Source organism: Polyodon spathula, chromosome 7, assembly GCF_017654505.1.
Source record: "Polyodon spathula isolate WHYD16114869_AA chromosome 7, ASM1765450v1, whole genome shotgun sequence".
Taxonomy (NCBI): Eukaryota; Metazoa; Chordata; class Actinopteri; order Acipenseriformes; family Polyodontidae; genus Polyodon; species Polyodon spathula.
Genome location: NC_054540.1, coordinates 9,612,730 through 9,640,288, shown reverse-complemented (window position 1 = coordinate 9,640,288; position 27,559 = coordinate 9,612,730). Strand labels below are relative to the sequence as shown.

Sequence of the window (27,559 nt, the reverse complement as noted above, 5' to 3'; positions counted from 1 at the left end):
TATCACCTCGACAAAGGCAAAGTGATATTAACGACTATGTAAGCAATAATGATAGTTTGCAAGTGTTTGTACAGACTGAGTTTTAAAACTCATTTTTATTCAAGATCCTAAGCATTATGTTGCCCCCCCCCCCCCCACCACCACCCACCCCACCACCACCACCACCACCACACACCACCACCTAATAATGGATTCAATAATGTGTGTGTGTTCCATGCTAGAAGAAAAAAAAAACAAGAAAAACCACATTACACGTTTAACTGGAGGGCAAAGTAAATCCGCCTCTGCCAAATGGACGGATATACTGTACATTAGGGTAACAAAACTTCAACTCAAACAGGCCATTTCTAAGGAAAATTAGCTAAACACTTTTACCTCAACTGCATTAACATGTCAGTGGTTTTATAGACATTCCGTGTTGTTTCTGTGTGTTTAGTAAGTTACAATCTAGCTATTGAATACACTTAATTCTACATCAACCACTAGGGGACAGTATTTGTAAAGGTTCTGTCTAATATCCAACATGACTGAACAAGCTGTAGACTTAAAAATAAATACATAAATAAAATAAAGCCTTTCATTAACCCTTGTATAGCAGTCTCAGTCAGCTTTATGGTCAACCTACGCTGACAATTAACAGTTAAACTTCCATATCAATGGTATTTCTTCAGTATAAGACAGAATTATAAATATCTAAATGCTACGTAAAACATAAATCATACATGTGAATGATAAACCATATACTGGTAGGTTAAGTTTTTTTCTTCTTTCTCAATGATAACCAAATAACTACCACTGAAGGACATTTAAAATAAGGGAAAGTTATAACAGACCTCCAACTGTGCAAAGGCAACCCAGTTATACCATTACAGTAATCTTTTTATTATGATGTAACATTAACTACAGGATAACACTGCACCTACATGTAAATACAAAAGTACTGAGCTTAAAATGTTTCATATTTTTCTGAGCTTTAAAATGATCTTGGTAAGTATCCCAAAGCTTCCACCAGGGCCATCTTCAAATCCATCCCATCCGTCTGGCATAATCTAAACTAAATTCCAATAGCATAGATAGCAAACACCAGTAAAGTACCAGTTAAGTACAATGCTAAATATCTTTCACAGACATGAAGAGACAGTGTACACATAAAAAGTGAACTGAAAGCCTCAGAAACACGTTATGTCTACAGCGTTATCCTGCACAGGCTCAAGAAGGACTCTAAACACAGATTCCTATCATGACCACTTATGTCAATTAACAAGGCCACAGAACACTAGTGGATTGTGAACAGCAAAACCAAAGTCTCCAAGAATCGCTCCTTAAATTAACATCAGGGTCACGCTGAGCAGTAAGGAGCATTAGTTTAAGAAAAAAAAAAAGCAATTTGCTTTTAAGCCTAGCGACATTGTTAAATCAGTTACAAGGGATCTGCTAATTCACTGACTCTATACAAAAAGCATTGCTATTTTAATTGTTGCCATTTAAATAGCGATTTGCTTTTTAACCCAACAACGCCCTCACGTCAGTTTGACATGCAACCCTTTTGGTGCTCTGGAACTGAAGCAAATGAGCACTGAACACCTGTCATTAACAGTCTTCCTGTTGTTCTTTACATCAAAAGATATAAAGCTCAAAGTATAGTATTTCCAACAAAGTTATGAAACATACTGACATACAGTAGCTTGAAAAGCACTCTACTGTGCTGCACGTATGTAGCTGTAGCAGTGCTGTGCTGTTCTAACCCATACAGTCCCTTCTTATCCCTGGTGTCATTCCTTAGGCTACCAGTAGCTCCTTCATGTAAAACAATGATACAATCTATACACATGCTATATTCTTACAGTCTAAGAATCATTTATTGGGGAGGACTTGTTTATTTTACTCAAATGTAATTGTTTTACTTTAACTGATTTCAGGATTTCAATGTACGAGAACCCATTGGATTCTGGGTAAATCAATGTACCATATGCTGGTCCCTTCCTAGCCAATGTCTTGCCAATTCTGATTTTGCAGTGGATATAAACAGCATTTTAAAAAACATATTTAAATAAATGCATGCAGGGCATCAGTTCTTTTACAATTACAGTGGCCAATCAGTTACTCTTCGGGCCAAAGCACATGTTTTGTTTGCACAACCAAATTATTTGGATTACATAGTGTATTGTATATATGTTTACAGTGTACAGAGCTAGATGCAATTAGTTTGGATAACCAAGACAGTTTGTAATGCACTGCTATGAATAATGTTGGTGTAACCCTAAACCCGACCTACCATATTGAGCACTGTTGAAAGTACCAGCCAGAGTCTTACAGGAGGAGTTATCGCCACCACAGACTCCGCACTTATCTCTCCTCGCCTTGGAATTCAGCACATGATCACATCCGGCTTGCTATAAAGAAAGCATGAAACTGTCAATACCTAAAACTCCATTGGAATCATTTCCCGTATGCAACGGCCTTACGGGCTGAAAACAAATTGGAAGACCAATCGAAATATGGGTAATTATTCACGGATACCCTGCACAAGCCTTGTACACAGATGTCATTCGTCTCTGGTCCACACTGGGTTCCATCGGCCACACGGTCCTTAAGTTGATAGTAAGCAGTGGTTCCTGCAACTCTGCAGAACAGCTTACACCGATCCTTCATTAGAACTATAGAGACAAGTGATCACCTTTTCATTAGTGCTGCAAGTGCCTGCTATCATTTATAAAAAACAAAACAAAAATACAAGTCAACTATTCTATTCTATTATTCATATTCTAAATCAGTCAGCTACTTTGCACAACCATTAACAGAAGAGCAAGGAAACTAATCAAGTACTCCACCAAATGGTGGGACCACCACCATTGTCTGTTCATAGCAGACACCTAGAAGAGTTATTGTATTAACTTCTTAAGATGGGCTTCTTTGTCCACACATTACAAAAAGGGAAGAATGTAACATTTCTGGAACTAACAGTACCTCTTGACTGATTACACCGTGCAACAAATTTTTTATTTATTTTTGTTCCTGGGTAGTAAGTGTTATTTCCTAATTGCTTATGCCTCAAGTATAGAAAATGGCTATTATTCCCCACAAACTTTGCTTTTGTGACCAGGACAGGTACATTTCAAAATATCACTATTTCCAATGAGAAAACGGGCAAATGTGTCTTTTCGTTCACATAAAGTCAGAAAAAAACATATGAATCCAAATTAACATGTATTTATACAAAAGTAATACAAAAATGACTACAAAAGATTTAGAAGTGAGTAGTTTTTCGAGATTTACGATTATACTGTAAATTTACAGTATAAAAATAACACTTACTACCCAGGAACAAAAATTGTGTTACATAGTGTTATTTAATCTTAGGATTTTTTTTTTTTTTTTTTCAGAGCAGCATTGCAAGCTGGCCTACTGACTGGTTAGCCACCCTGTTCATGTGTTTTGACTGATGCAATATTAATATTGTTCCAGCTACTTACTGCCACTATATTTTGGTATCCAGCGTACAGTAGGAGGTAGACCGTTGATATTGAAATGTTTGCCATCAAATTCTGAGCACTGCTCCTCTCGGAAATCTTTCTGGCCTTTTGGACATGGTTCAGTGTTGCAGGAGCGGAATTTCATTCGACGCCCAACACAGTATTTCCCTCCATTTTTTGGCCTATAAAACATGGAAGTTAAGGAACATTTCTCAAACATTTAAAACCCTAAGTAGAATGGGTTGCATTAAAACAAGATAAGTTCACGTCAACATTTGCAGACGTACTGAAAACGTAATGCACTACCATTTTGCATATTTATGTGTCTACTCTTTAGACTGGATTCCAGGAGGTGGTGTTTTTAAATAGGCATGTTTACAGCAAACACTTTGTGGGGTCCACACGTGATGAACGTGTGTGTATATATATTTATTTATATACACACACACACACACTTGTAGTCAAAGCTTTACATACCCCAACGGAAATTTATAATTTCTCAAACAAATAACTATAGGAAAAATCTTTTGAAGCAAAAGTTTTGGTTTTGTGGATGAGGAAAAAGTTACAAGAAATATGTCTACAATTATTTATTTCAGCATTTTTTTTTTTCAAAAGTCCAAAAATGCTAATTCAAACGTATTCATTCCCTATCAAGGAAAATTAAACTAATAGTTAGTTGAGCCACCTTTTAGCAAAAACCACCTCTTTTAAACAATTAGGATATTTGTCAATGAGCTTTTGGCATGATTCTTTCGTGATTTTTGACCATTCATTCAAATTCAGAGGACTTCTCTTGTGCACAGCCCTCTTCAACTCATACCAAGGTTTCTCAATTGGATTTAGATCGGGACTGACTAGGTCATTCCAGAACCTTGATTTTATTCTTCTTTAACCATTCTGAAGTAGATTTTGATCTGTGCTTTGTATCATTGTTGTGCTGGAACATCCAGCTGCGCTATAAATCAAGTTTCAGATAATTGGCCAATATCTTTTGGTATACTATGGAATCCATTTTACCATGGATTGGAACCAAATTGCCTGTACCATTAGAGGAAAAACAGACCCATAGAAGGATATTACCACCTCCATGCTTGAGAGTAGGTATGGTGTTTTTTTCTTTGTATGCCTCACCAGACCTTCTCTAAACAGAAGGACTATCAGCGTGACTAAATAGCTTAATTTTTGTTTCACCACTCCACAACCTTTTACCATAACTCATATCCATCATTCAAATGCCGTTTTGCAAACATTAAGCAATTGTGCTTGTGACGTTTTCCTAAGACTGGCTTTTTCCTTGGCCTACGACCATTCAGACCTTCACCATGCAACACTTAACCTATGGTTGCTATGGAAACCCCAGTCCCATTTGCAGCCAATTCACTTTAAATATCTTTGGCTGTCAATCTCGGATTGTTATTAACCTTCCTCACATTATTCTACTTATTCTTGGTGAAAGATCCTTCTTTCTTCCAGACCGAGGGAGCATTGTGACAGTACCATGAGTCTTGTATTTCTTGATAATAGAAACAATAGTTGAAATTGGGATACTCAAATGCTTGGAAATCTTCTTGTATCTTGTATCTCCAGCTTTATGACAATAAATAATTTTCTGCCTTAGGTCTTCAGATAGCTCTTTATTTTTTCCCCATATTGACTTATTGGTAATGACAGCAATCATCCTATGCCTAACCCTTTTATACTCTAAGAATGTTCACCTACAATCCAGCATTTTCTAGAATTAGGTTCTGCATTATCATACTGACATTTCTTGTAGACAATACTATCAGAGTATCAAAGGGTATGAATACTTTTGAATTAGTATTTTTGGAGTTTTGCAAAAAACAAAAATTGCTGAAATAAATCATTTTAGACATCATTTCTTGTAACTTTTTTCCTCATCCACAAAAGCAAAACTTTTGTTACAAAAGACTTTGAAATTGGCAGGTTTTTGGATTTGTAGTTTTTAATGTGTGATTAACAGTGGGCAGTCTACATAACAATTGAGCTATGAGAGTTTAGATCTATGTAGGCAGTGTCCAGTAATTTAAAACCTGGGTTTTACTCAGGTTTTCAGGTATCCGTGCCAACCTCTAATATACAGTACTGTGCAAAAGTTTTAGGTAGGTGTGAAAAAATGCTGTAAAGTAAGAATGCTTTCAAAAATAGACATGTTAATAGTTTATATTTACCAATTAACAAAATGCAAAGTGAGTGAACAGAAGAAAAATCTACATCAAATCCATATTTGGTGTGACCACGCTTTGCCTTCAAAACAGCATCAATTCTACTAGGTACACTTGCACAAAGTCAGGCATTTTGTAGGCATATAGTCAGGTGTATGATTAAACAATTGTACCAAACACTTGTGAATGATCATCAATTCAATATGTAGGATGAAATACAATCATTAACTGAAACAGAAGCAGCTGTGTAGGAGGAATAAAACTGGGTGAGGAACAGCCAAACTCAGCTAACAAGGTGAGGTTGCTGAAGACAGTTCACTGTCAAAAGTCATACACGATGGCAAGACTGAGCACAGTAACAAGTTAGCAAGGTCTCTCCCAGGCAGAAATTAAGGCAGACAGGGGTCTCCAGATGTGCTGTCCAAGCTCTTTTGAAGAAGCACAAAGAAACAGGCAACGCTGAGGACCGCAGACGCAGTGGTCGGCCAAGAAAACTTACTGCAGCAGATGAAAAACACATCATGCTTACTTCCCTTCACAATCTGAAGATGTCCAGCAATGCCATCAGCTCAGAATTGGCAGAAAACATTGGGAACCTGGTACACCCATCTACTGTCCGGAGAAGTCTGGTCAGAAGTGGCCTTCATGGAAGACTTGCGGCCAAAAAGCCATACCTCAGACGTGGAAACAAGGCCAAGCGACTCAACTATGCACGAAAACACAGGAACTGGGGTGCAGAAAAATGGCAGCAGGTGCTCTGGACTGTTGAGTCAAAATTTGAAATATTTGGCTGTAGCAGAAGGCAATTTGTTCAGCGAAGGGCTGGAGAACGGTACACGAATGAGTGTCTGCAGGCAACAGTGAAGCATGGTGGAGGTTCCTTGCAAGTTTGGGGCTACATTTCTGCAAATGGAGTTGGGGATTTGGTCAGAATTAATGGTCTCCTCAATGCTGAGAAGTACAGGCAGATACTTATCCATCATGCAATACCATCAAGGAGACACCTGACTGGCCCCAAATTTATTCTGCAGCATGACAACGACCCCAAACATACAGCGAAAGTCATTAAGAACTATCTTCAGCGTAAAGAACAACAAGGAGTCCTGGAAGTGATGGTATGGCCCCCACAGAGCTGTGATCTCAATATCGAGTCTCTCTGGGATTACATTAAGAGAGACAAGCAAATGAGGCTGCCTAAATCCACAGAAGAACTGTGGTTAGTTCTCCAAGATGTGTGGACCAACCTACCTGCCGAGTTCCTTCAAAAACTGTGTGCAAGTGTACCTAGAAGAATTGATGCTTTTTTGAAGGCAAATGGTGGTCACATGAAATATTGATCTGATATAGATTTTTCATCTGTTCACTCACTCTGCATTTTGTTAATTGATAAATATAAACTATTAACATGTCTATTTTTGAAAGCATTCTTACTTTACAGCATTTTTTCACACCTGCCTAAAACTTTTGCAGAGTACTATATAGAAATAAAAAAAACATTTGTAAACATGCTTGCAACTCTCCATGGTTCGTTGCCCCTTAACAAGGAGGACCCAGGACACAGAAATTGATTTTTCCAGTGTGCTATTTTTTTCAATACACAAACACAAAATAACAAACAGAAACAAACACCTAGCTCTACAAGAGCACTAACTACACACAAATGGGAACCTAACCAAAACAGGACAGCTAAGCTGTTTACCTGTAACACCAAAACACGTACACACAAAAAGGCTTTTACACACTACCTTTAGTTACGGTTGAATTCACCGACAACCGGGCTCCAAACACACCAGCAGCCCTGAGCACACTGGCTGCTTCCTCTAAATACCCTGCACCTGGCTCTAATTTACAATGAACACCAGGTGCAGGGGATAACTAATGATTAAACAATTAACACAATAGACATACATTCTCACATGTTTTTTTTTTTTTTTTTTTTAGCAGGGAGGAAATTAACCCTCTCCCTGCTCACACAATATATATATATATATATATATATATATATATATATATATATATATATATATATATATATATATATATAATATATATATAATCAGTTTAAATAAAACACAGTGTAGGACACATTCCATTCACTCTTAACTAATGAGATAGACACACTTGACTTAGTTGAAGAGAAAAAATCGAATAAATACGAGATTTTAAAAAGGCACTCACTCTGGTTTATTGCAGTCTCTAGCTGCACTTCTAATCCCCCCTCCACATGATCGGGAGCAGGCACTGTATGGTCCCCAGGGCCCCCATTCCCCATCCACAGGGCGCAGCTCCATTTCTTTATTCACACAAAGTCCATGTCGGCAGTGCTGTGGAAGGGAATGGAGTAACAGAAGGAAGATCAAAGAGTAAGAATGCAGCTTCAATTGTTATTGGAATCTCTTCTTTGTATTCCCCTGACTGGTGTATGGTGTTCTGGATTCTGTTGCTCCAATGCTGGGATGGAACAGACTTCCGAATTCCATTCAAATCATGTGATCTTTCAACTCTGCTATACACACACACGCTCTATATTTATATAGACAGTGTAGGTGGATGTGGCAGAGTTGAAAGGTCACACTGTCATATGATTTGAATGGCATGAAGAAGACTGTTCAGTCCTGGCACTTTGGATTAGAGAAAAATGATAACTATTAAAAGAAACATAACCCAGAACAACTCACAATTATTGCAAAAACCAGAAGTGAAATGTCATTGCTGATATTGGTATTAATATTAGTATTTTAAAACTGACTATTATTTCCCTTCTGTTTTTGTTTTATTTTTTATTAAAATGCTTTGGTTTCCTGTGCTCTATATACTGTATCCCAAGACAGTTAAGAACTCACCACCACAGTAAATCAATGAGTGAACTGCACTGTACAAATCCACTTGGACTTTTACTATCGTGGAAAACAACAAAATCGAAATGTTTCCAAACAGAATATTTACCCTTTCCAGTGACAGAACTTTCCACTGCTAAACATTCTCCAGCAGACAGCTTTCGTTTTATATCAACAGCCTCCATACTTGTAATGCAGAATCACTTTTTGGCTGTATTTTTTACAGCACAAACACGAGAACGATTTGCTCACGAGGGATCCATGATAAGTCATAAGTAATTTTAGCAGGCATTTGCATTAGCAAGAGGAAAAAAACACTTGCTAAAATGTAATAATTCATTTATTTATAAAACACAGAGCCAGCCGGGCCCTGAACATACACCCGACCCAACCCAAATCCAACACATTTAGTCGAGTCCTGTCAGGTTCGAGTTGGATAGCCAGGCTTTACATACAATTACCAGCATATGTGTGAAGAATCTCGATATTGTAGTTTTATAAACTAAACCACAACAGCTATGGAAAAATACACTATGCAACAGATTCTCTCCATGTGTCCTTCGGCATTTGTTTCCCCACTCACCTTACTTATTTCAAGAGTGTAAAATGAGTCTAATGTTCAAATTCTCCACCTCGCTTTGATATGTGGCTATAGTCGGGCTGCCATCATTTCCACCAGCAGAAACCAATCAGCTCTCCGATTTTTATATCATGACAGTTCCCTCCATTTTATGAACTTCAGCCCATATCACTGAAACACATTATGTCAAACCAAGGAATAAAACAATAGTTTGTTCTGTTTTGGTTTAAAGTCAAACCACAATCATTGCACTCTGGTAGCATGCCAGGCACTGTGCATTATTTGTACATGGGTGCTTGTTATGTCACTTCCTCTAGCAGCGACATTGGTCTAGAGAAAATTCTCTCAGCCCTGAAATATAACTACTAAACTACTCTGGAAATGCAACTTATATGTACTCCACGATGCCTTCAAATTAGACTTTACATGTAGAATATACACAAACTACTCAACATTGATAAAGTAAAAAAAAAAAAAAAAAAAAAGCATATAGAATATAAATAAGTAAGATTTACAGAGAAAAACAGATTAATCTCAGTTGCATAAGTATTCAACCCCTTTGGTACTGCAGCCCTAAATCAGCTTAGGTGCAAAATGATTGTTTGAAAGGTCACAAAATGAGTGAAATGGTTTAAGCCTGTGTGTACTCAAAGTGGTTTAACTTGTAGATCATTTCCCTCAGGTATATAAAGACTTTCAAGCTGCAACTCAAATAGTGACCCAACAAAGCAACCAGAAGGACCAAGGTGCTTTCGAAACAAGTCAGGGATAAAGTGGTAGAGAGGCACAGAGCAGGAGAAGGGTACAAGTTTCAAAAGGCACTGATTATCCCTGAAGTCCATCATTAAGAAGTGGAAGATGCATCATATCACCCAAATCAGGTCGCCCTCCCAAACTGAGCAGCCAGGAAGCAGGACACTGGTTTGGGATGTCATTCTGAAGCCAACAATGACCTTGAGAGATCTGCAAAGTTCTGTGTCTGAGATGGAGTCAGTGTTCACACATAAACAATAAGCTGGTCCTTACACAAAGCTGGCCTGTATGGACGGGTGGCAAGAAAGAAGCCATTACTCAAAAAGCCTCATCTTAAAGCATGTATGAAGTTTGCGAAAAAAGCATGTAGATGATACTGCAGACATGTGGAAAAAGGTTTTGTGGTCAGACAAGACAAAAATGTAACTTTTCAGTCTAAATTCCAATCGTTAAACGTCTGGCGCAAGCCCAACACTGCACATAACCCAGCCAACACCATCCCAACTGTCAAGCATGGTGGTGGCAGCATCATGTTATGGGGATGACTCTCTTCAACAGGGACTGGGAAGCTTGTCAGGATAGACGGGAGAATGGGTGGTGCAAAGTAGAGGCGAATCCCTTAGGAAAACCTGTTTGAGTCAGTCAAGATTCTGAAACTGGGGAGGAAATTTACATTTCAGCAGGACAATGACCCGAATCACAAAGCCAAAGTCACACTGGAGTGGTTGAACAAGAAGAGAATGAATGTTCTTGAGTGGCCCAGTCAAAGTCCTGACTTGAATCCAATCGATAATTTATAACGAGACTTGAAGATTGCAGTCCATCGACGATCCCCAACAAACTTATCAAAACTGGAGCAATTTTCCTGTGAAGAATAGGCAAAAATTTCACCATCCTACTGTGCAAAGCTAGTAGAGACCTATCCAAAAAATTACAAAAAAGTTTGGTGCTTCTTTCATTTGTTTGGTATGCAATCTTCAGGTGTGAAAAAGCTACTGCCCCCCTAGTTAACTCAACCCAATTAGGGTCAGCTGTTTGAATACTTTGGTTAACAATCAGGCCTGATTTGGGCCAACCAAATTTTTTGTCAGCACACAGGTTCTAGAGGCACATCATGCCATGATCAAAAGAAATTGCTGAAGACCTCCAGAAAAAAAGTTGTTGATGCCTATCAGTCTGGAAAAGATTACAAAGCCATTTCTAAGGCTCTGGGGCTCCACCAAACCACAGTCACAGCCATATTGTGCAAATGGAGAAAGTTTGGGACAGTAGTAAATCTTCCCAGGAGCGGACATCCTGCCAAAATCTCTCCAACAGCCAGGCATAAAGTCGTCCAGGAAGACACAAAGAACCCTACAACAATATCCGGGGATCTGCAGGCCTCTCTCACCTTGGCTAAGGTCAGTGTTCATGACTCCACCATCAGAAAGACACTAGGCAATAATGGGATTCATGGTAGAGTAGCAATACTCGTCTGAAGTTTGCCAAAAAGCACCTGGATGATCCTCAAGAGTTCTGGAACAATGTTCTATGGAGACATGACTCAAAAGTGGAACTTTTTGGCCAAAATGGGCCCTATTATGTCTGACGAAAACAAAACACTGCATTCCACAGTAAGAACCTCATACCAACGGTCAAGCATGGTGGTGGTAGTGTCATGATTTGGGGATGCTTTACTGCAACAGGACCTGGACGACTTGCTGTCATTGAAGGAACCATGAATTCTACTCTCAGAGAATTCTACAGGAGAATGTCACGCCATCCGTTGGTGAGCTGAAGCTGAAGCGCAGCTGGGTCATGCAGCAAGACAATGATCCGAAACACACAAGCAAGTCTACATCAGAATGGTTGAAGAACAAGACATTTAAAGTTTTGGAATGGCCTAGTCAAAGTCCAGACCTAAATCCCATGGAAATGTTGTGGTAGGACCTGAAACGAGCATTCTATGCTCAAAAACCTCACAAATGTCACTGAGTTGAAGCAGTTCTGCATGAAGCAGTGGGCCAAAATTCCTCCACGGTGCTGTGAGAGACTGATTGTTATTGAAAACTCATCATTCTGATCGCTCTGTTCCTTCTACCTGAACTACAGAGTTTCCCTATCCCATTTTGAAAATAAATAGTTTAAAAAATATCTCTTAAACTTTTAGCTTTTCACAAAAGATTTGGGTCCCTCTTAAAAGAGACTTTGGGGTTAAAAGATGTTTTGTTGCCGTTGCTCCCGCTGTCCGTTCTTTAGTCTGCCTGCCTGCCTGCCCGCTGTCACTGAACCCACCCCCTTCGCAGCTGTGTGATCTGAAGCTGAACATTTATAAATTCACCTCGACAGTATCTGCCATACCTTTTAAATGTGTCCAGGGACGACTGTATCATGTTTTCTGCTGTGCCCTGCATTGTTTAAAATTGTTTCTTAACACTGGCCCAGTAGTTCTCCACGTTACCAAGCTGTAAATTGCAGAGTCAGTTTGATAGTATTCCATGCAAATAACGTCTTTCTCACCACTGTGAAGCTGTAGCACAAATCTGTTATGGATACCTCCGGTTACTACCCTGGATAACAAAGGATTATTTAAAAAAAAAAAAAAAACGCACTCTCATCTGATACTATTGCAGGTCTTGTGAGGAAAGGTCTGCGTGATTTAAAGGTAGTCTTATTTGTGCTGCGTGATTTAAAGACAGACTCATTTGAGATGTGTCATGATGAAAATGGGCAGTAATATTTTACTTTAAAATGTAATGAATAAACCAAGAATTCCAAGAAGTGTAACAAATCAAAACTGCACTTTCAATGGCAATGTTCAACTCAACAGCTGAAATTATTTTTTAATTAATGCATTTTTGTTTTTATTTTTTATGTTTTATTTTTTCTAAGTTCAGGGAAAGGTGGAAGGATATTTAATAAAAAAATACTTTTTTTGTTAAGTAAAACATGTTTTTATGGTTTTTATTTTTGTAATGTTGGTTGATCCATTTTATAAGCGCAATAAGGCACATCAGGGTGTGGGATATACTGTAACTCGGCTTGGCCTTGTGACTTAACGCACCCGGGGTGTGTGGATATTTGACTATATCCCACACCCCCGTCGTGCCTTATTGCTTACATATATACAGCATATATATATATATACACACACACACACACACACATACACACACACACACACACACACACACACCCCACTGTGCAAGTCTTAGACATACGTGTTGCATTTTTATACTATCATATTTGTAACTTGCAAAAGTACAACAGGGTACTTGAGGATACTTCTGGAAGACCAAAAAATAAAACAGAAGCGTGAGAGTAAACTATTACAGTTCAATTTTAAATAATAAGTGATCCTGAATATTAGATTTCTATTTAAAATGAATAATAATAATCTTGAGGGTGGACCACCATCATAAAGCGCATTACAAGATATGTGACTAGTGCAATCATTCTGGCTATAATGCATCCATATCTGGTAGTCTGTTACAGGACCAAACTTTAACAAATATATATTTACATTTGTTTATAACTGTTATACCGTACACTTGGGTAACGCTCCTGCTTTGAATACACAACTCGTCTATATACCAGTGTGGGCAACTTAATGGCCTGTTGGAGATATTTGGACAATACCGTTGTTAATTTGTGTTTGTAGTAAAGATTCAGGTTACCTCTAACCCAAAGTTCTGCTCTTTATCTGAGTGAGAATGATAATTAAACAGAATGTTAACATACGCCAGTAAACTGTGAAGGTGAGCTTGCCTGCATGCACCAACGTGAGAGCTGCATTTAATGACTGGTATTTTTATTTATTTTTTAAACCTATTCAAAGTAGTGGTGAACCACATCTTTCACATATATATATATATATATATATATAATTATATATATATATATATATATATATATATATATATATATATATATATATATATATATAATACACTCACATTTTTTTGATGATCATCTGCAAACTGTGGACTTAGGTCTTTGTAATACACTTTTTCTATTACTGTAAATTCTATATTCTGTACTTAAATCTGACAGATTACTGTGGCACTGAATAGATGTGTGATTGTGGATCTGCACAGGTGGGAACATACACGGAATAGTCTGAGCACAGAACTATAAAAAAAACAGTTAGGCAAGTCAGGTAACACCTTACTGGGGATACACGTCTTTCATTTAGCTCAGCTTAAAGCAACAGTCAAAAAATGCTTTGCTATTGAGAAAATAGCAAATGAGCAGTTTTGTGTGTCCTACTTTTCATACAACAACCCTACTTAAAGTGGGCCTACCTGCATTTCCTATGCTATCTTTCAGTCTTGCTTGGCCTGTGGATCAGCACTTTCCATTGCTCCAGTCTCAAAGCTGCTAGGACACTTTATAAGTACGAAAGGTACATGTTAAACATTACTTGGGATTGATTAACCTCATATATACACACACACACACATATATATATATATATATATATATATATATATATATATATATATATATATATATATATATATACACATATACACACACACACATATATATATATATATATATATATATATATATATATATATATATATATATATATATGATATATATATATATATATTATCACCTTAAATATAGTGGAAAGGTAACACGTGCAATCGTAGAAAAAAAAAAAGTTCTACAAAAAGGACCTCAGCCCTAGCATTATAATGTTGTCTTACTCCAGCAACAACTTGCATCGATGTGCATGTAATTTAAGCTTCTTTAGTAGTAGGCCTTCAGTTGCCTACTAATTTACTTCAAGACCTTCTGTCACTAAAGAGATACAAAATGTTTCAAATATCACACGACTACAGGTTGCACCGGTGCCAGATGGTTATCTTGTCATCGCGTTTTTCTCATACTGATATTATAAAAAACAGACCTTTTTATAGTAGCTGCTTCACAGCAGTAATTTCACGAAACTTGCCACTTAGCTATATCTATCTGTGAGTTAAAAAGCAAGCCTCCTAATCCAACTACATTGTAAACTCCTAAAATGGGACAATTTTTCTAGCCTACTAATTCATCCTTAACCTCATAGTCATAAGTATGAGTGCATTCTACAAATACAGTACATACATAAATACTGTATATAGTCAATATACACTATTTAATTGTACACACACATAATCCCTGTGGTGTGGTATCTGTTGCTGAATTTGGTGGTTTATATACCACACACAGAATACCAGCACTGCTATGCTGATGACATTCTTACACACATGATACAGCATATTATCTGAACCTCAAATTTACATACATCTCAGTTATCAATAAAAGTTCCCTGCTAACCGTCATGTTTTGGGTAATGTTCTTCTGCCCTGTTGCCATAGAAAAAATGCATATACCACCTTGTAACAGGGGGAGATCTGTGCTGACTCTGCTGGCGTGTTCACAGTGCTGCAGGAAGAGGGCAGCGGTTGTCCAACACCCGCCCCCGCGGTCACAGCAGTGACACGGAGAGGTGGGAGAGAGGGTGTGTGGCTTTCCCTCTCTCCGAGTGGCCGAGAGGCGGGTCTTGTGGGAACTGTTAGCCCTATAAAATAACACTCTGCTGTTCCCTCAGGTCTGCCCTTTTAGACATGCTGTGTGTACGGAAGCACTGTTCCGGGATTAAGAACAGCCGGGAGAAACAAACCCGGGAGGAACAAGAGAGTCGTAGTGGTAGCGGGTTAACATTGTGCGGGACCCCAAAGTACTGTGTGTGTAGAAGGCTGAGGGAGCGGGGAGTGTAGGACGGGGAGCTGGTAGCAACGACCGGGGTAAAGCTGCGAAGTGCAGCACCTTTTGTTTGTAGTTTTATTAGTGTTTTATTTTCCCTTTTTCTTTCTCCTGTTGTTTTCCCATTTATTATTTGAGCACCTGCGAGTGCGCCCGCAACTGACTGAAGTACCAGGATTGATATTTCCGTGCTCCTGTCTATCATTGTTGATAGTCAGGCCACAGACAACAGCGCCCTCTGCGGGCTAAAACAAATCACTGACGAGAGTCAGAAAATAAATAAAACTTGACACCTGCGTGATGTTCCAATTACACCTGTCTGTCCCCCGTGCGTCAGTGAATTACCCACCACCCTTCCACACACCTACATCCTTTTCTGGGATCTAGTCTACAGTATATTTAAAGATTGAGTGGTTCAGTTATTTGTGGAGGTTAAAGTAATAATTTGATTATCTAAATCGGTTTTACCAGCCCCTGGGCCAAATTAGTATGAATAACAGAACAAAAGTCAATAAACCAACAACCTAACATGACACAGTAATAATGCTTCATCAAGCCTAGAGAACCAACTAAAACAGTCCAGTAATACAGAAATGCAATTGTTTTTCTAAATTTCCATCATACATTATAGTGGAAATAACTCAAATGGTGCTTATCACATTAACAGTATATTAGACTAAAGATAACAGCATGCTGCATACACACACATAACTGGCAAAGCTGGATTACAGTATCTCAAAATTGTCAACTTTCAGAGAGCACTTTCACCTATAGATTTCCCACCTTGCTGTTTCCTGACTGTACTAAGAATGCTAAAACAGGGTGCCTGTTTGTGACCAGCTAGAAACTGAACAAGACCACTGGGGCACTCTGCCATGAGACTGAATGACTGTCAGAAACAAGTGACGTGCTGTACTAAAGTGCATGCCTGACAGTTGTGCTCCAAGCAGTGAGGGCCTGGATTGTAAAGGTGCTTTATGTACTACAAAGCCAGTTTATAACAGTGCTGTGCCTCAAGAAACAATCAGAAAGCTTCCTTGAACATATGAGAGGCCACTTTAATGAGAAAGCACTGGGGTATCAATACTTTGTGAGAGGGTAAAGTTCTCCAGCTATTCTCAACATGTGATTCTCATTTGGTGTTTTGACAAACAAAACTTGGCATATGTTTTTTTGTCTGTTCAATTTCTTGAGACACATATATGTGGAATTCTACAGCGCTGCAGACATTTTAACCAATCACAGATAACTTTAATACCGATAATGTAAAAGTCTGCAGCACCTGCTAGATCTAACTCCAATGCCATTACAAGGTGTAAGATATTTCATACTATTCTCTGAAGTCCTGCATCAAACACCAGCAGATGTCAATTTGCAAGAAAGCTCCATTGTTACTGTCATATCCTATTCAGAGTTTATCATCTTCGGTATTTGCTTTCTGACCATTTAAAAGGCCTAGCTGCGTAACAGCCAGCTTTGGTATGATTTTTTTAAACTATTAAATTTCAAAATACAAAATATTATGATGATTCACAGTATTTACAAGCAGCAGTAATTTTTAGAATAACCAGAAAACTGTATACGACTGACATACAAAGAAAATGTCACCATGAACAATTTTCTCCTGTGGTGAATGGATAGTACACTCAATAACTCTGTTAAGAAATGACCACTCAAAGTTCAGACAACCGCTTCCTAAGATATAGCCATTATTAGAGCCAATCTTAAAAGATAAATGAAAAATTAGGTCACCCTGATCAGGATGCTGATACCCTCAAGTGCCTATATGTGCTCATATATGAAGATGTGAGAATGTTATCAAAAACATACCGGGAACCTACATTAACATACATAAAACTGCAGGAGGATAATAAGCTAGTATTAAGACTACATTATCAGTAGCTTTAATGTCCACACCTTTCCATCTTTGTCAAAATTATTATGAATAGCTGCTGTACAGACTTCTTTTCAGCTGCTGTACTTACTTCTATTCAGCTCTAAGGTTGGACACATTACCCACATTACCCACGTGTATCATATGGTAATCATTTTTCATATGTCACTTTAACACAAGCAAAAATGCTGCAGTAATGGCAGTGATGATTATGGACATTGTTCCGTTATCAATCTGACATGTTTTTAAATGAGAAACTTGAAACAATGTCAACCTGAAGCACTGGAAGGTTTAGAAGTGGCACATTGTTAGCTAGTTAAGGCACTACTGCACAGTGTATATTGGTGAGCTGTGAGACTAGCTTTGTGATTGATGTCATCACTGGTAATAATTTCCATGCTTTGACTACGCTGAAGACTGCAACAACAAGTCAGGTATAATATGGGTGCAATTATATAGCAATGTTGACAATACAGAATGATAACAAAATGAAACGTCTGCAAATGGAATGGCTTAGAAATGTACACCTATTTATACCATGCCACGGTTCACTTCAAAACACCAAAGGAAGGATTTTTCTCTCTGATGTACTGGAATAATTTCACAACTGAGCCATCTCTTAACGACTCATTTTACACTGCTGGAAGACAAGCCTTACTGGATTACTAAAGTCTAGGTGCAGGAGTGAATACTGGATCAGAATGAACATTGCTGCTGTGAAGAGGAGATCCAAGCTTTATCAAGCCAATCAAGCAGCACGTTTGTGCTTTGTTCAGGACTCTGTGTTCTAGATTTTAACAGAGTTTACCTGCTCTAACACCACTGTTACTCAAAATGAGCATGTTATAATGCAGCATATTATTCTAGAAAAATATATACATTTTGATCAGTGCAGTTTATGTTAAAACTGTGATGTCAACCACTATACATTAAAGACTGCCAAACAATACTACAGAATGGATTTCCTCTAAAACAAAGTTTTAAAAAACTTGTCAGTCTCCCATCCCTCCAGGTGTCACCTCTAGCAAATAACAAACAAGAAACAATTATTTACTGCATTGAAGAAAAGGTACTAAAAACAAGAAAATGCAATGTCAGCAACAGTAAACAAAAATGAGACCTTCTTGAACTGTAGGACATTATTCTGTGAGTTTCATCTAGATGAGAAAAAAATAACAGCTAAGAACTATACTATATATAACGCACACTATAATAAGTAAAGTATAATAAATTATGCTCTGTTGGCATATGATGTATTATTGTATACTGCCTTATGTACTTAATTTTATTTTTAGCAGATATTGAAATGGTCTTTTTGATACTTTATTTACTTTTTTATGCAAAATAAAACTGTGGGTATGTATGTGTGGATATGATTAAGAATGTAAATCAATCTATAAATCTGTCAAAAATATTGGAGTTGGAGGGGTGAGAAGGTGGGGTTGGTCAGTAAATAGATTCTTATTTGGAGAGAGTAGTTATTTGGGTTGATGTGGTGTGCGGTGTGCTGCTATCATTTCCACTCTTGTTGAATGACAGTGACAGGAATGGAAAAAGCAATAATGGACAGGCATGAAAGAGGACAGATTTCTCATGCTTCACCGCTTCACCGCTTCACCGCTCCCAAAGAATAAGAAAGGCTTTGAACTCTGGAGAAGGAGTGAGGCAGAGGTATTTACAGACAACAAGAAATGAGATGCCCTCATTAGAACAAGCCTCAGTCCGTGAGATGACAGGGTTAGTGATGACCAAGTGACATAATGAATCATAAAACAGAACCACGGAGATTAAAAGGACAATATTATATTTGCATATATTTGCAAAACAACTTCTGGAACAACATATTGTCTACCACTCAATGATATGGGCAAATTGTTTTGGCCCATCACCTCAACGGAAGCATATTCCTTCTCGTAGTAACCATACCAACATTTCTCTTTTCATTTTTATCTCTACCTTTTTACTACATTTAAGTAGCACAATACCGTTGTTAAAACAAAATGAGTCTACAATGATTTAAGAAAACATTAATTTAGGAGCTTGCCTTCTTTTTTTTCTATGATGACATTGGTTAAGTTTCTAATGCTTTTACCGAACAAACTTTGAACTGAAACCAAGAACTAAGTCCTGGAGGAAAGGCACCTGCACTGACCAACATATTTAAACGACAACTGCAGTAAGTGTTTCTTTATAGTTTCTTGTACATAATGAAGAACAACTATACTGATCTGATCGGAAGAAGATCTGTGCTAGTTAATTATGTTGAATTACACAGCAAGCAGTCGGTAATGATAGGTTCCATCTGGAGAATATAAAAAACAGGCCTGTTCTCCCAAGGAAAGCCTGCTACATTTCAGAAAGATCCTGTGGGAGAGGGTTGCTGAAGATTATTTTAAATCTGCCTTATTCCATTGATAGTAATAATAGCTTACTCAGTGCCCCAAAGGGACACCTAGCAGCCTATAACCAGGCACATATAATAAGGCCCATTATTTTGACCTGAGAATATATTATTACAGAACACTGGAGCCACCTGACTTTTTTGCAGAGTGCTGAATATGACAAAAACGGATCTGAAAAGCTCCAGACATTCAAATTATGCACACACACCCCATGTCCACATAAAATGCTTCCCTGTACATTTAGGTAAGCCAAAATATTGCTTACAGTTGTCTTTCATTTCTTCGACTTCAAAAGACTATAGTTAAGATGACATATCAGAACAAAAAAGAAAATAATATATTGCTAATATTCTGGAGACAGCACTGTTTGATCTTTATATTTGCCTTGCTTGGAAAGGACACTGCAGTATATGGTGTAACTGTGTTTGGCAGGCACTGTGGTTCTGGTTGACTACATCTTTCCAGTGTTAAAATAACTACAAGGAAATCTTTTATTGAAATGCTTGGTCTTCCAGGATACGGTCATGCAGGTTTTAATGCTTTTAATGTCTGTTTACAGAATGGTCCAAATGAAGCCTTTCAGGACAAAGTCAATCAAATCGCAAAAGAAAATATATCTCACTGCCTTCCAAGCAAAACTGCTAACAGATGTATGGTTCACGTAATCAAAACCAGATGATCTCATACTTTGGTAATATTTATAAAACCGTTATTTTGAAATATATAAAGTATTTATTGCACAATATTATTCTGAAGCAACACTGATGAAAAGCATTACTCAAAATGTTTGTCAGCTTGTCTTTTCTTTCAGTTTTACAGTACCTGTGAAGCAATGTCTAAAAATAATTTGTTAAAATATTAAATATGACAGCTAAATTTGCAATGAGATTGAGTGAGCAATAATTCGACAAACCACAATTAAGTTCTTTGGCTTCTCTGTTACAGTGGCAGTCATTTGGTTTCACTTTTATACCATTCACAAAAGTACACAGAACACTTTTCCGGCCTATAGAACAATCTCTTTATTGGGACACTTCTAAATATAAAAGAAGGGACAACATGAAAAAGATACAGCCAGCCTTGCGCCTCACAGACTTTAGAATTCAATTAAGAACCCGATTGCAGCTGAATCCTTTCAGTACAAGTTTTCTGTGTGCCTCAACTTGGCTTTAACATTGTACTCCACTATGCAAACCACTAACCTCCTCACCCTGATTTTCAAATGGGTTTGGGTCAAGGGTTCAGAACAAGGTGGCTAGTTGACCCTGACTGCATTTCCTCTCAAAAAAGTCTTTCTAACAGCTTGACATTTTCTTCCCTTGAGCTTTTAATGCACCCAGTGCGACCAAGTTCTTTATCCAAACACCAATAGTATAGCATACATTAAATAGTTTAACCCCAATTAGTTTTCCATCAGATACCATCTATGTTCTTAGTACCTCCAGATTCAGTTATTAATTTATTGTTTGGGTGGGGTGGGGTGGGCAAATGTTCCAAGTTTGCAAATATTATGGTTCTTCTCAATACACAAAAAAAGGAAATAATCCTAATGGCTTATTGTAAGTCTGAATCCAAATATTGATTTTACAGAACAAAAAAGATACAATACCATTTTGAAATATACCTTTATATGGTTAGATAATATATATATATATATATATATATATATATATATATATATATATATATATATATATATATATATATATATATATATATATACACACAGTACCAGTCAAAAGTTTGAGTACACTGGAAACTAGGTTTTCTTCATAATTGACAATGTTTTACGTCATATACGTTTCTATAAATACTTGAAAATGAAAACACATGTTACAATATACAAAACAAAACATAAGGAGTATCAAAGCAATGTTCAAGAAAATTGAAAATTGTCTCTAAATCTTGGATTCCTCAAAATAGCCACCCTTTTCCTTAATAACAGCCTCACAAACACGAGGCATTCGGTTAACAAGTTTCAGCAGGAAATCACCTGACATGTCTTCCCACTTCTGCAGCAATTCCCAGAGATGTAGGGAACTTGTGGGTAGCTTTGCTTTGACTCTTCTGTCCAGTTCGTCCCATACAAGCTCTAAGGGATTGAGATCTGGAGATTGGGCAGGCCAGGTCATTAGATTGAGTCGTCCTTCACTTTCCTTCTTCGCGAGATACTTCTTGCACAACTTTGAGGTGTGTTTCAGGTCATTATCTTGCTGAAGAATGAAGGACTGCCCAACTAGCCGTAATCCTGATGGAATGGCATGCTGGTTGAGCTTGCCATGGACTTGGTACTCTGGTACTCTGTCACCAGCAAAGCAACCCCAGACCATAACACTGCTTCCTCCATGCTTGACAGTGGGAACCACACATGCAGAACTCATGCGCTCACCCTCTCTGCGTCTTACAAATACTCGGTGGTTGGACCCAAATATTTAAAATTTTGACTCATTGGTCCATAAAACCGACTCCCACTCCTCAAACGTCCAGTTTCGATGTTCTTTGGCCCAGGCAAGTCTTTTCCTCTTATTCTGCACTCTTAACAATGGTTTCCTTGCAGCAATTCTTCCAGTTAGGCCAGCTTCATGCAATCGCCTCTGAACAGTTGATGTTGAAACATCTGTACTTCTAGTAGCATTTAGCTAAGCTTGTATTTCAGGGGCATGTAATCGTCGGTCACGCAGACTTGTGACTCGAATGAACTTGTTCTCTGATTCTGAGGTCATCCTTGGCCTGCCTGGTCTTAAAGATTGACCTTCATTTCTTAAAGTAATTAGTCTTTTTTCTTTGCTTAACTGAGCGTATTTTCCCATATTCTGCTCCCTTACATTGAGGAATGACAAAGTTGTGCCTATGCTACCTATATTTATAGTAACCATGGACCCTCACCTGTTAACAATAATTGGTGACAAAAGGTTAATTAGGTAACATGCTAGTTAACTCAGAGAATATCTAACAAAAAAAGACACTTATATTAGGCCAGTGTTCTAACACCGTGTTATACACATTTCAGACTTTTAACTGACTTGGGCTTCAAACTGAAATCCACTTGGTTGGGGTGACCATTTCATTGAAACTGACAAGAATTACATTTTCATTTAAAAATAAAATTTTTGAATGCAATTCACTTACGATTATCAGTTTATATAAGTACACGCATCATATAATGAAATATTAAGTGTTTATAGACAAATTTATACAGTTAAAAGCATAGATAATCATGAAAAACCTGGTTTCAAGCAGGTGTACTCAAACAATATTGACTGAGTTACTGTGTGTATGTGTGTATATATATATATATATAATATATATATATATATAATATATATATATATGGTGTTTGTGTGTGTGTGTCGGTATACCCTAAAGAACACAGACCATATTGGGATTTCTTATTCTGATTTCTATGCTGGTTTATTATCCTACTATGAAAGACTATTATGTCTTTATGAATGAAGGTTACCAAAATAAATATTTCCCAACTCGTCTGGGAAAATGTGGAGGAAAAGCCGAAGGCAGAGCTGCTTTTCCCTATTCCTTGGGAAAAAATGTCATTTTCTATTAATTTTTTATTTTTAAAATAAAAATACATTATTGGTATTTATTAATAACTTTTGTAATCCTCTTTCACGTATTTTTTATCAATATATTATATATATATATAATTATCTATATATATATATATATATATATATATATATATAAGCTATGAATTACAACTCAACATGTATTTAATATAAAAGTACTTCTTTCTCCAAATTACATATGACATTTTTAAACAAAATTTTGGAATACCTAGGTAGCCTGAACGAGTTTACATTTCTGGATCATAAGCAGCAGCAGCAGTAAACTCACATTTGCCAGTGTTCAAAAAGTAACACATTGGTCAATAAGGGCAAAAATAAACTTCTTGTTTTTGCTTTTAGTTTAATGAAAACACACTGTTATGCATAGCGACGAATGGCACAAAGGTATGCTCTGAGTTTCAGCAATATGGAAGTTGGAAGAGTGTTAAGTCAAAATGTTATACCCCTGAATTTACTCTGATGTACCAGAGTAAACTTACCATCCCATGGCCGCAATCAGTCCCGTCAGCCAGAGGCATATGCTGCGTGCGACAGCCCTTGTGAACCCCTTCTGCACTTGTGCACCACAGCCTCTTGCACTGCTTCTGTGAAAAGAAAACCACAGATGGCAAGAGGATTAGAGCTGTCCAGCGCTATAAAAACAAAATCAACGCTAATCTAATCAGACGTCAAGATGTTTTTACTAATCAGTATTTAAGAAAAAGAATATGCATTTAATTTGAATAGAACGGTCTTGCTTAAATACATCATGAACGTAGATTTTAAGCCCACTGGAAATCAAACTTTTAATGCCAGCTTGGCAGCCTCCCCTCTTTAATTATCCACAATAAATCCTTGCAGCTAGTTAAAGAGATGTTAAGGACCTGCCTGACAGGTTGATAATGTTGTTGAAAACTCTACATAAATGACTACAAGCTTGCTGAAACAATGTTCTTCATAATGTCATAAAAAAAGACCCTAATTATTACCCAACCCTTTCAAGAAATTTGAAAAACCAGGCCCATACTGTCATTTGGTTGGCACACAGCCTTGTCTACGCATTACATTGCTTTATATCCTTCATGCAAGAAGTCTAGAAGTCAAAAGACATGCATTGTACTGCATGAGAACTGAACTGGTTCTGGAGAAAGATAAGCAATTCATTTTTAACTGATTTCCACAGAGCCAATGCAATGTATTGTATCGGTCTGCACCTGGGGAAAACATGCTTCATCTTAGGTGCGGTTAATATTATTAGTGGTTTTCTTGATGATTTTATAATAGTACCTGTACACAAACTGGGTATTTTGTACTAGTTGTTGTATATGTTATTATATTAAGAGTTCTTATTATTCCTTTATGCATCTAATGGAAAACAAGGAGAGCCCTTTATGCCACAGAACCAGTACACAGGTTTTCCTCAAAATGCTGTAGAATGCACATTCTCTGTAAAAGGCAGAACAAAAATGAAATGGCCTTTTAACTATGATTCCTGACTACAGCATTATAAAAGTGGAGCACTGCACACATTCCTTTTTACCATACAAGAACTGGAATTAGACACAATTTATTATTCACAAATATACAAGACTAAAACAAGGCTTTAGCGATACAGAAACACTGCCACTTTAGTTATGCAGCCCGGCAGTAGTAAACAAGCCTTACCAAGTAGGGACAAACTTGTGATCCTGGTCCGAACATGAGTTCACACTGTTTGTTGGCGTTGTACAGCTGACCAGGAAGTTGAGAAGGAAGTTCATATGTTCTACTAACCGGGTCATCAAGGAGACATTCTCCATATCCAGTGCTGTTCACCGAGAAAATAAAAATATTTACTTACTAAAGTAAACTTTTTTTTATATAAAATCTTATGGCTGAGGGAAACGAAAAATCCAATATACCAGTAAGCGTTTGAGAAGATTCTGCAGACCATTCATAATCCTAAAGGATATTAAGATAAAACTATCAGAAACAAAGTCAAGTAGACTAACATTTCGGCATTTACCTTCTTCAATGTACACATCATGGTCTTTTTTTTTTGTGTGAATGAATACCACAATTTCAGACCGTTTTTATCCTACTCTTACGAAGTGCTGTCCCACACCAGGTACTTATAAAATGAAGTATTCCAGTTCAAAAGGCCTTCTGTACCAGGGGAAAAAAAAGATCAAACAATATGCCATACAATGTATAATTACATGACAAGTTGCTGCAGCATTTCTAACTTGTTCATGTGCCAAGTCAAAAGCCACCTGCAACATATTAATTCCAAAGGATTATTGGTTTGTGACTAGATGAGTTTTCTTTATATTAGTCTGCAATTTTATAAAAAGCCATTGTTTTTCAATAAAGATTGTGCACATTCTACTAAATGTCTTGCTAAGGGGGAAACAAAATCAGATTGAGCTTCTGTAAAATTACATCACAGTTATGTTTAACTTACATTAAGCAATTATGCACATTATGCAACCAAGCGTTTGAACACCTCATAGCAAACCAAAATCTATAGCAATAACGAACGCGATAAACAAAAACTATCGTAGGATATCTTTTACCAATAATTTATTAACTAATCAAAGGGAGACAATAGTTTATGAGTCTACTATTAAAACCAGGTTGGAAACTACAAAAACAGCAATGCTGAGATATTATATACAGCACGCTGCTCAGCAATGTGAAGAATATACATATATCATTACAGGACACAAATTCTTTAAGATGGCAACTTTCCAAAAAACGCACCTGGCTGTCACCAGTTTCAAATTTTAAAATGCAGTTAGTTACAAAAGACCGTCTTTACACTTTTAGAAATCCGAATTCTAAAGAAACCATTGTCGCAGCCCTTTGTATTTCTTTTCACTTTTGAAGTAAATATTATTACAATATTTGTACCCAATGTTCCATCCTCAATGGAGGGAAACAATATGCGAGGAGCCTGTACTGCAAACATTACAGATATACTGTACCCTTTTCAGAGACTTCAGAATAGAAAATTAACCCTTTATGTTAATATCATAAGGTCAATTTCTCAGACAAATATACAACAGTTGCATCAAGATTAAAAATGTAATTGAGTTTCTGACAGTGATTGAATGAGATTGACTGATTAATTGTATAACATGAATTACTAAAATGCCCTTTACTATATGATAAACAAAATATCGTTAGCAGGAAAATCATTTGGTTTAATCAAATCCCTTTTTATATTGATTTACAATCTTAATAATTGTTGTGTACCGGAACAGAGTGATTTGGTTTTTCAAAGGTTTTGAACTGAATTAAAATACCTCCTGGTGTTTAGATTACACTGTAGAGCCGAGATTCACAAGGTTACGGGTCACAAACATGGCCCATCAACTGTAATGTGGCCCGCAAACTTCCACATGTGCAATTAAAGTGGCTAAAATCGAGTTTAAAATATATTATTTTTATTTATTTTATTTTATGTGAAAGAAAATAAATGCCTTTACAAACATACTTATATCTTTCAATATGTCATGGTGACAGAGAGAGAGAGGATCTGAGCTGTAAATCTCCCTCCTGACCCAAGCGCGCTAAGTAGAGGTACTTGCACCCCTGTACTGAGACGGGCTGGCTTGGAGAGAGGGGCGGAAAAGGAAGTCAGCCATCTTGGTGCAGGGATGAATGACCATATTAGGGAACGAGATTACTGTGATCAGCTGTGCTGCATTAGACAACTGGCAGGTGTGCTGAGTTGCGCTGATCATGGGGTGGAGTCTTCTGGTATATAAGGGCAGTCATTTTGCAAGTGCAGGGCTTTTGGAGGTAACACTGAATCTGGGTTGCTGAGCCGTTTGTTTGCAACGTGTTTTTGGTTTGTTTATTGTCAGTACCAGGGTCGGAGTGAGTCGTCACGGCAAGAAGCTGCCGCACTACTGCGAGCACTTTCACCTTGGACACCACACACCCTGCACAACTGAATTGGACACGTCAGCACCTGAGCACCTGCACTTTTTACCACCCCCCAAGTGCACAGTAGAGCTGAGGGGGACTCGCTCCATTGGGACTTATGATTTGTATTTTTTGTAGCTTTGGACTGCGTTCCTGTAAATAAAACACACCCTCTACCATTGCTGGTATTAGGGTTATTTGCACCTGGACCAACGATTCT

The 27,559-nt window shown here is 37.5% G+C and overlaps 1 protein-coding gene across 1 annotated transcript in view; it reads right to left on the bottom strand.

Annotated features, from left to right (window-relative positions):
• Positions 1–27,559, bottom strand: part of LOC121318125 (A disintegrin and metalloproteinase with thrombospondin motifs 20-like) — a 102,425-nt gene that overhangs the window by 41,108 nt on the left and 33,758 nt on the right. Inside the window, exons 10-15 of the mRNA XM_041254443.1 lie at positions 25,093–25,234; positions 23,928–24,032; positions 7,838–7,983; positions 3,474–3,655; positions 2,521–2,657; positions 2,276–2,393 (exon numbers count right to left, since the gene is read on the bottom strand). Coding sequence (XP_041110377.1) covers positions 2,276–2,393; positions 2,521–2,657; positions 3,474–3,655; positions 7,838–7,983; positions 23,928–24,032; positions 25,093–25,234 — 830 coding nt within the window. The remainder of the gene's footprint in view (positions 1–2,275; positions 2,394–2,520; positions 2,658–3,473; positions 3,656–7,837; positions 7,984–23,927; positions 24,033–25,092; positions 25,235–27,559) is intronic.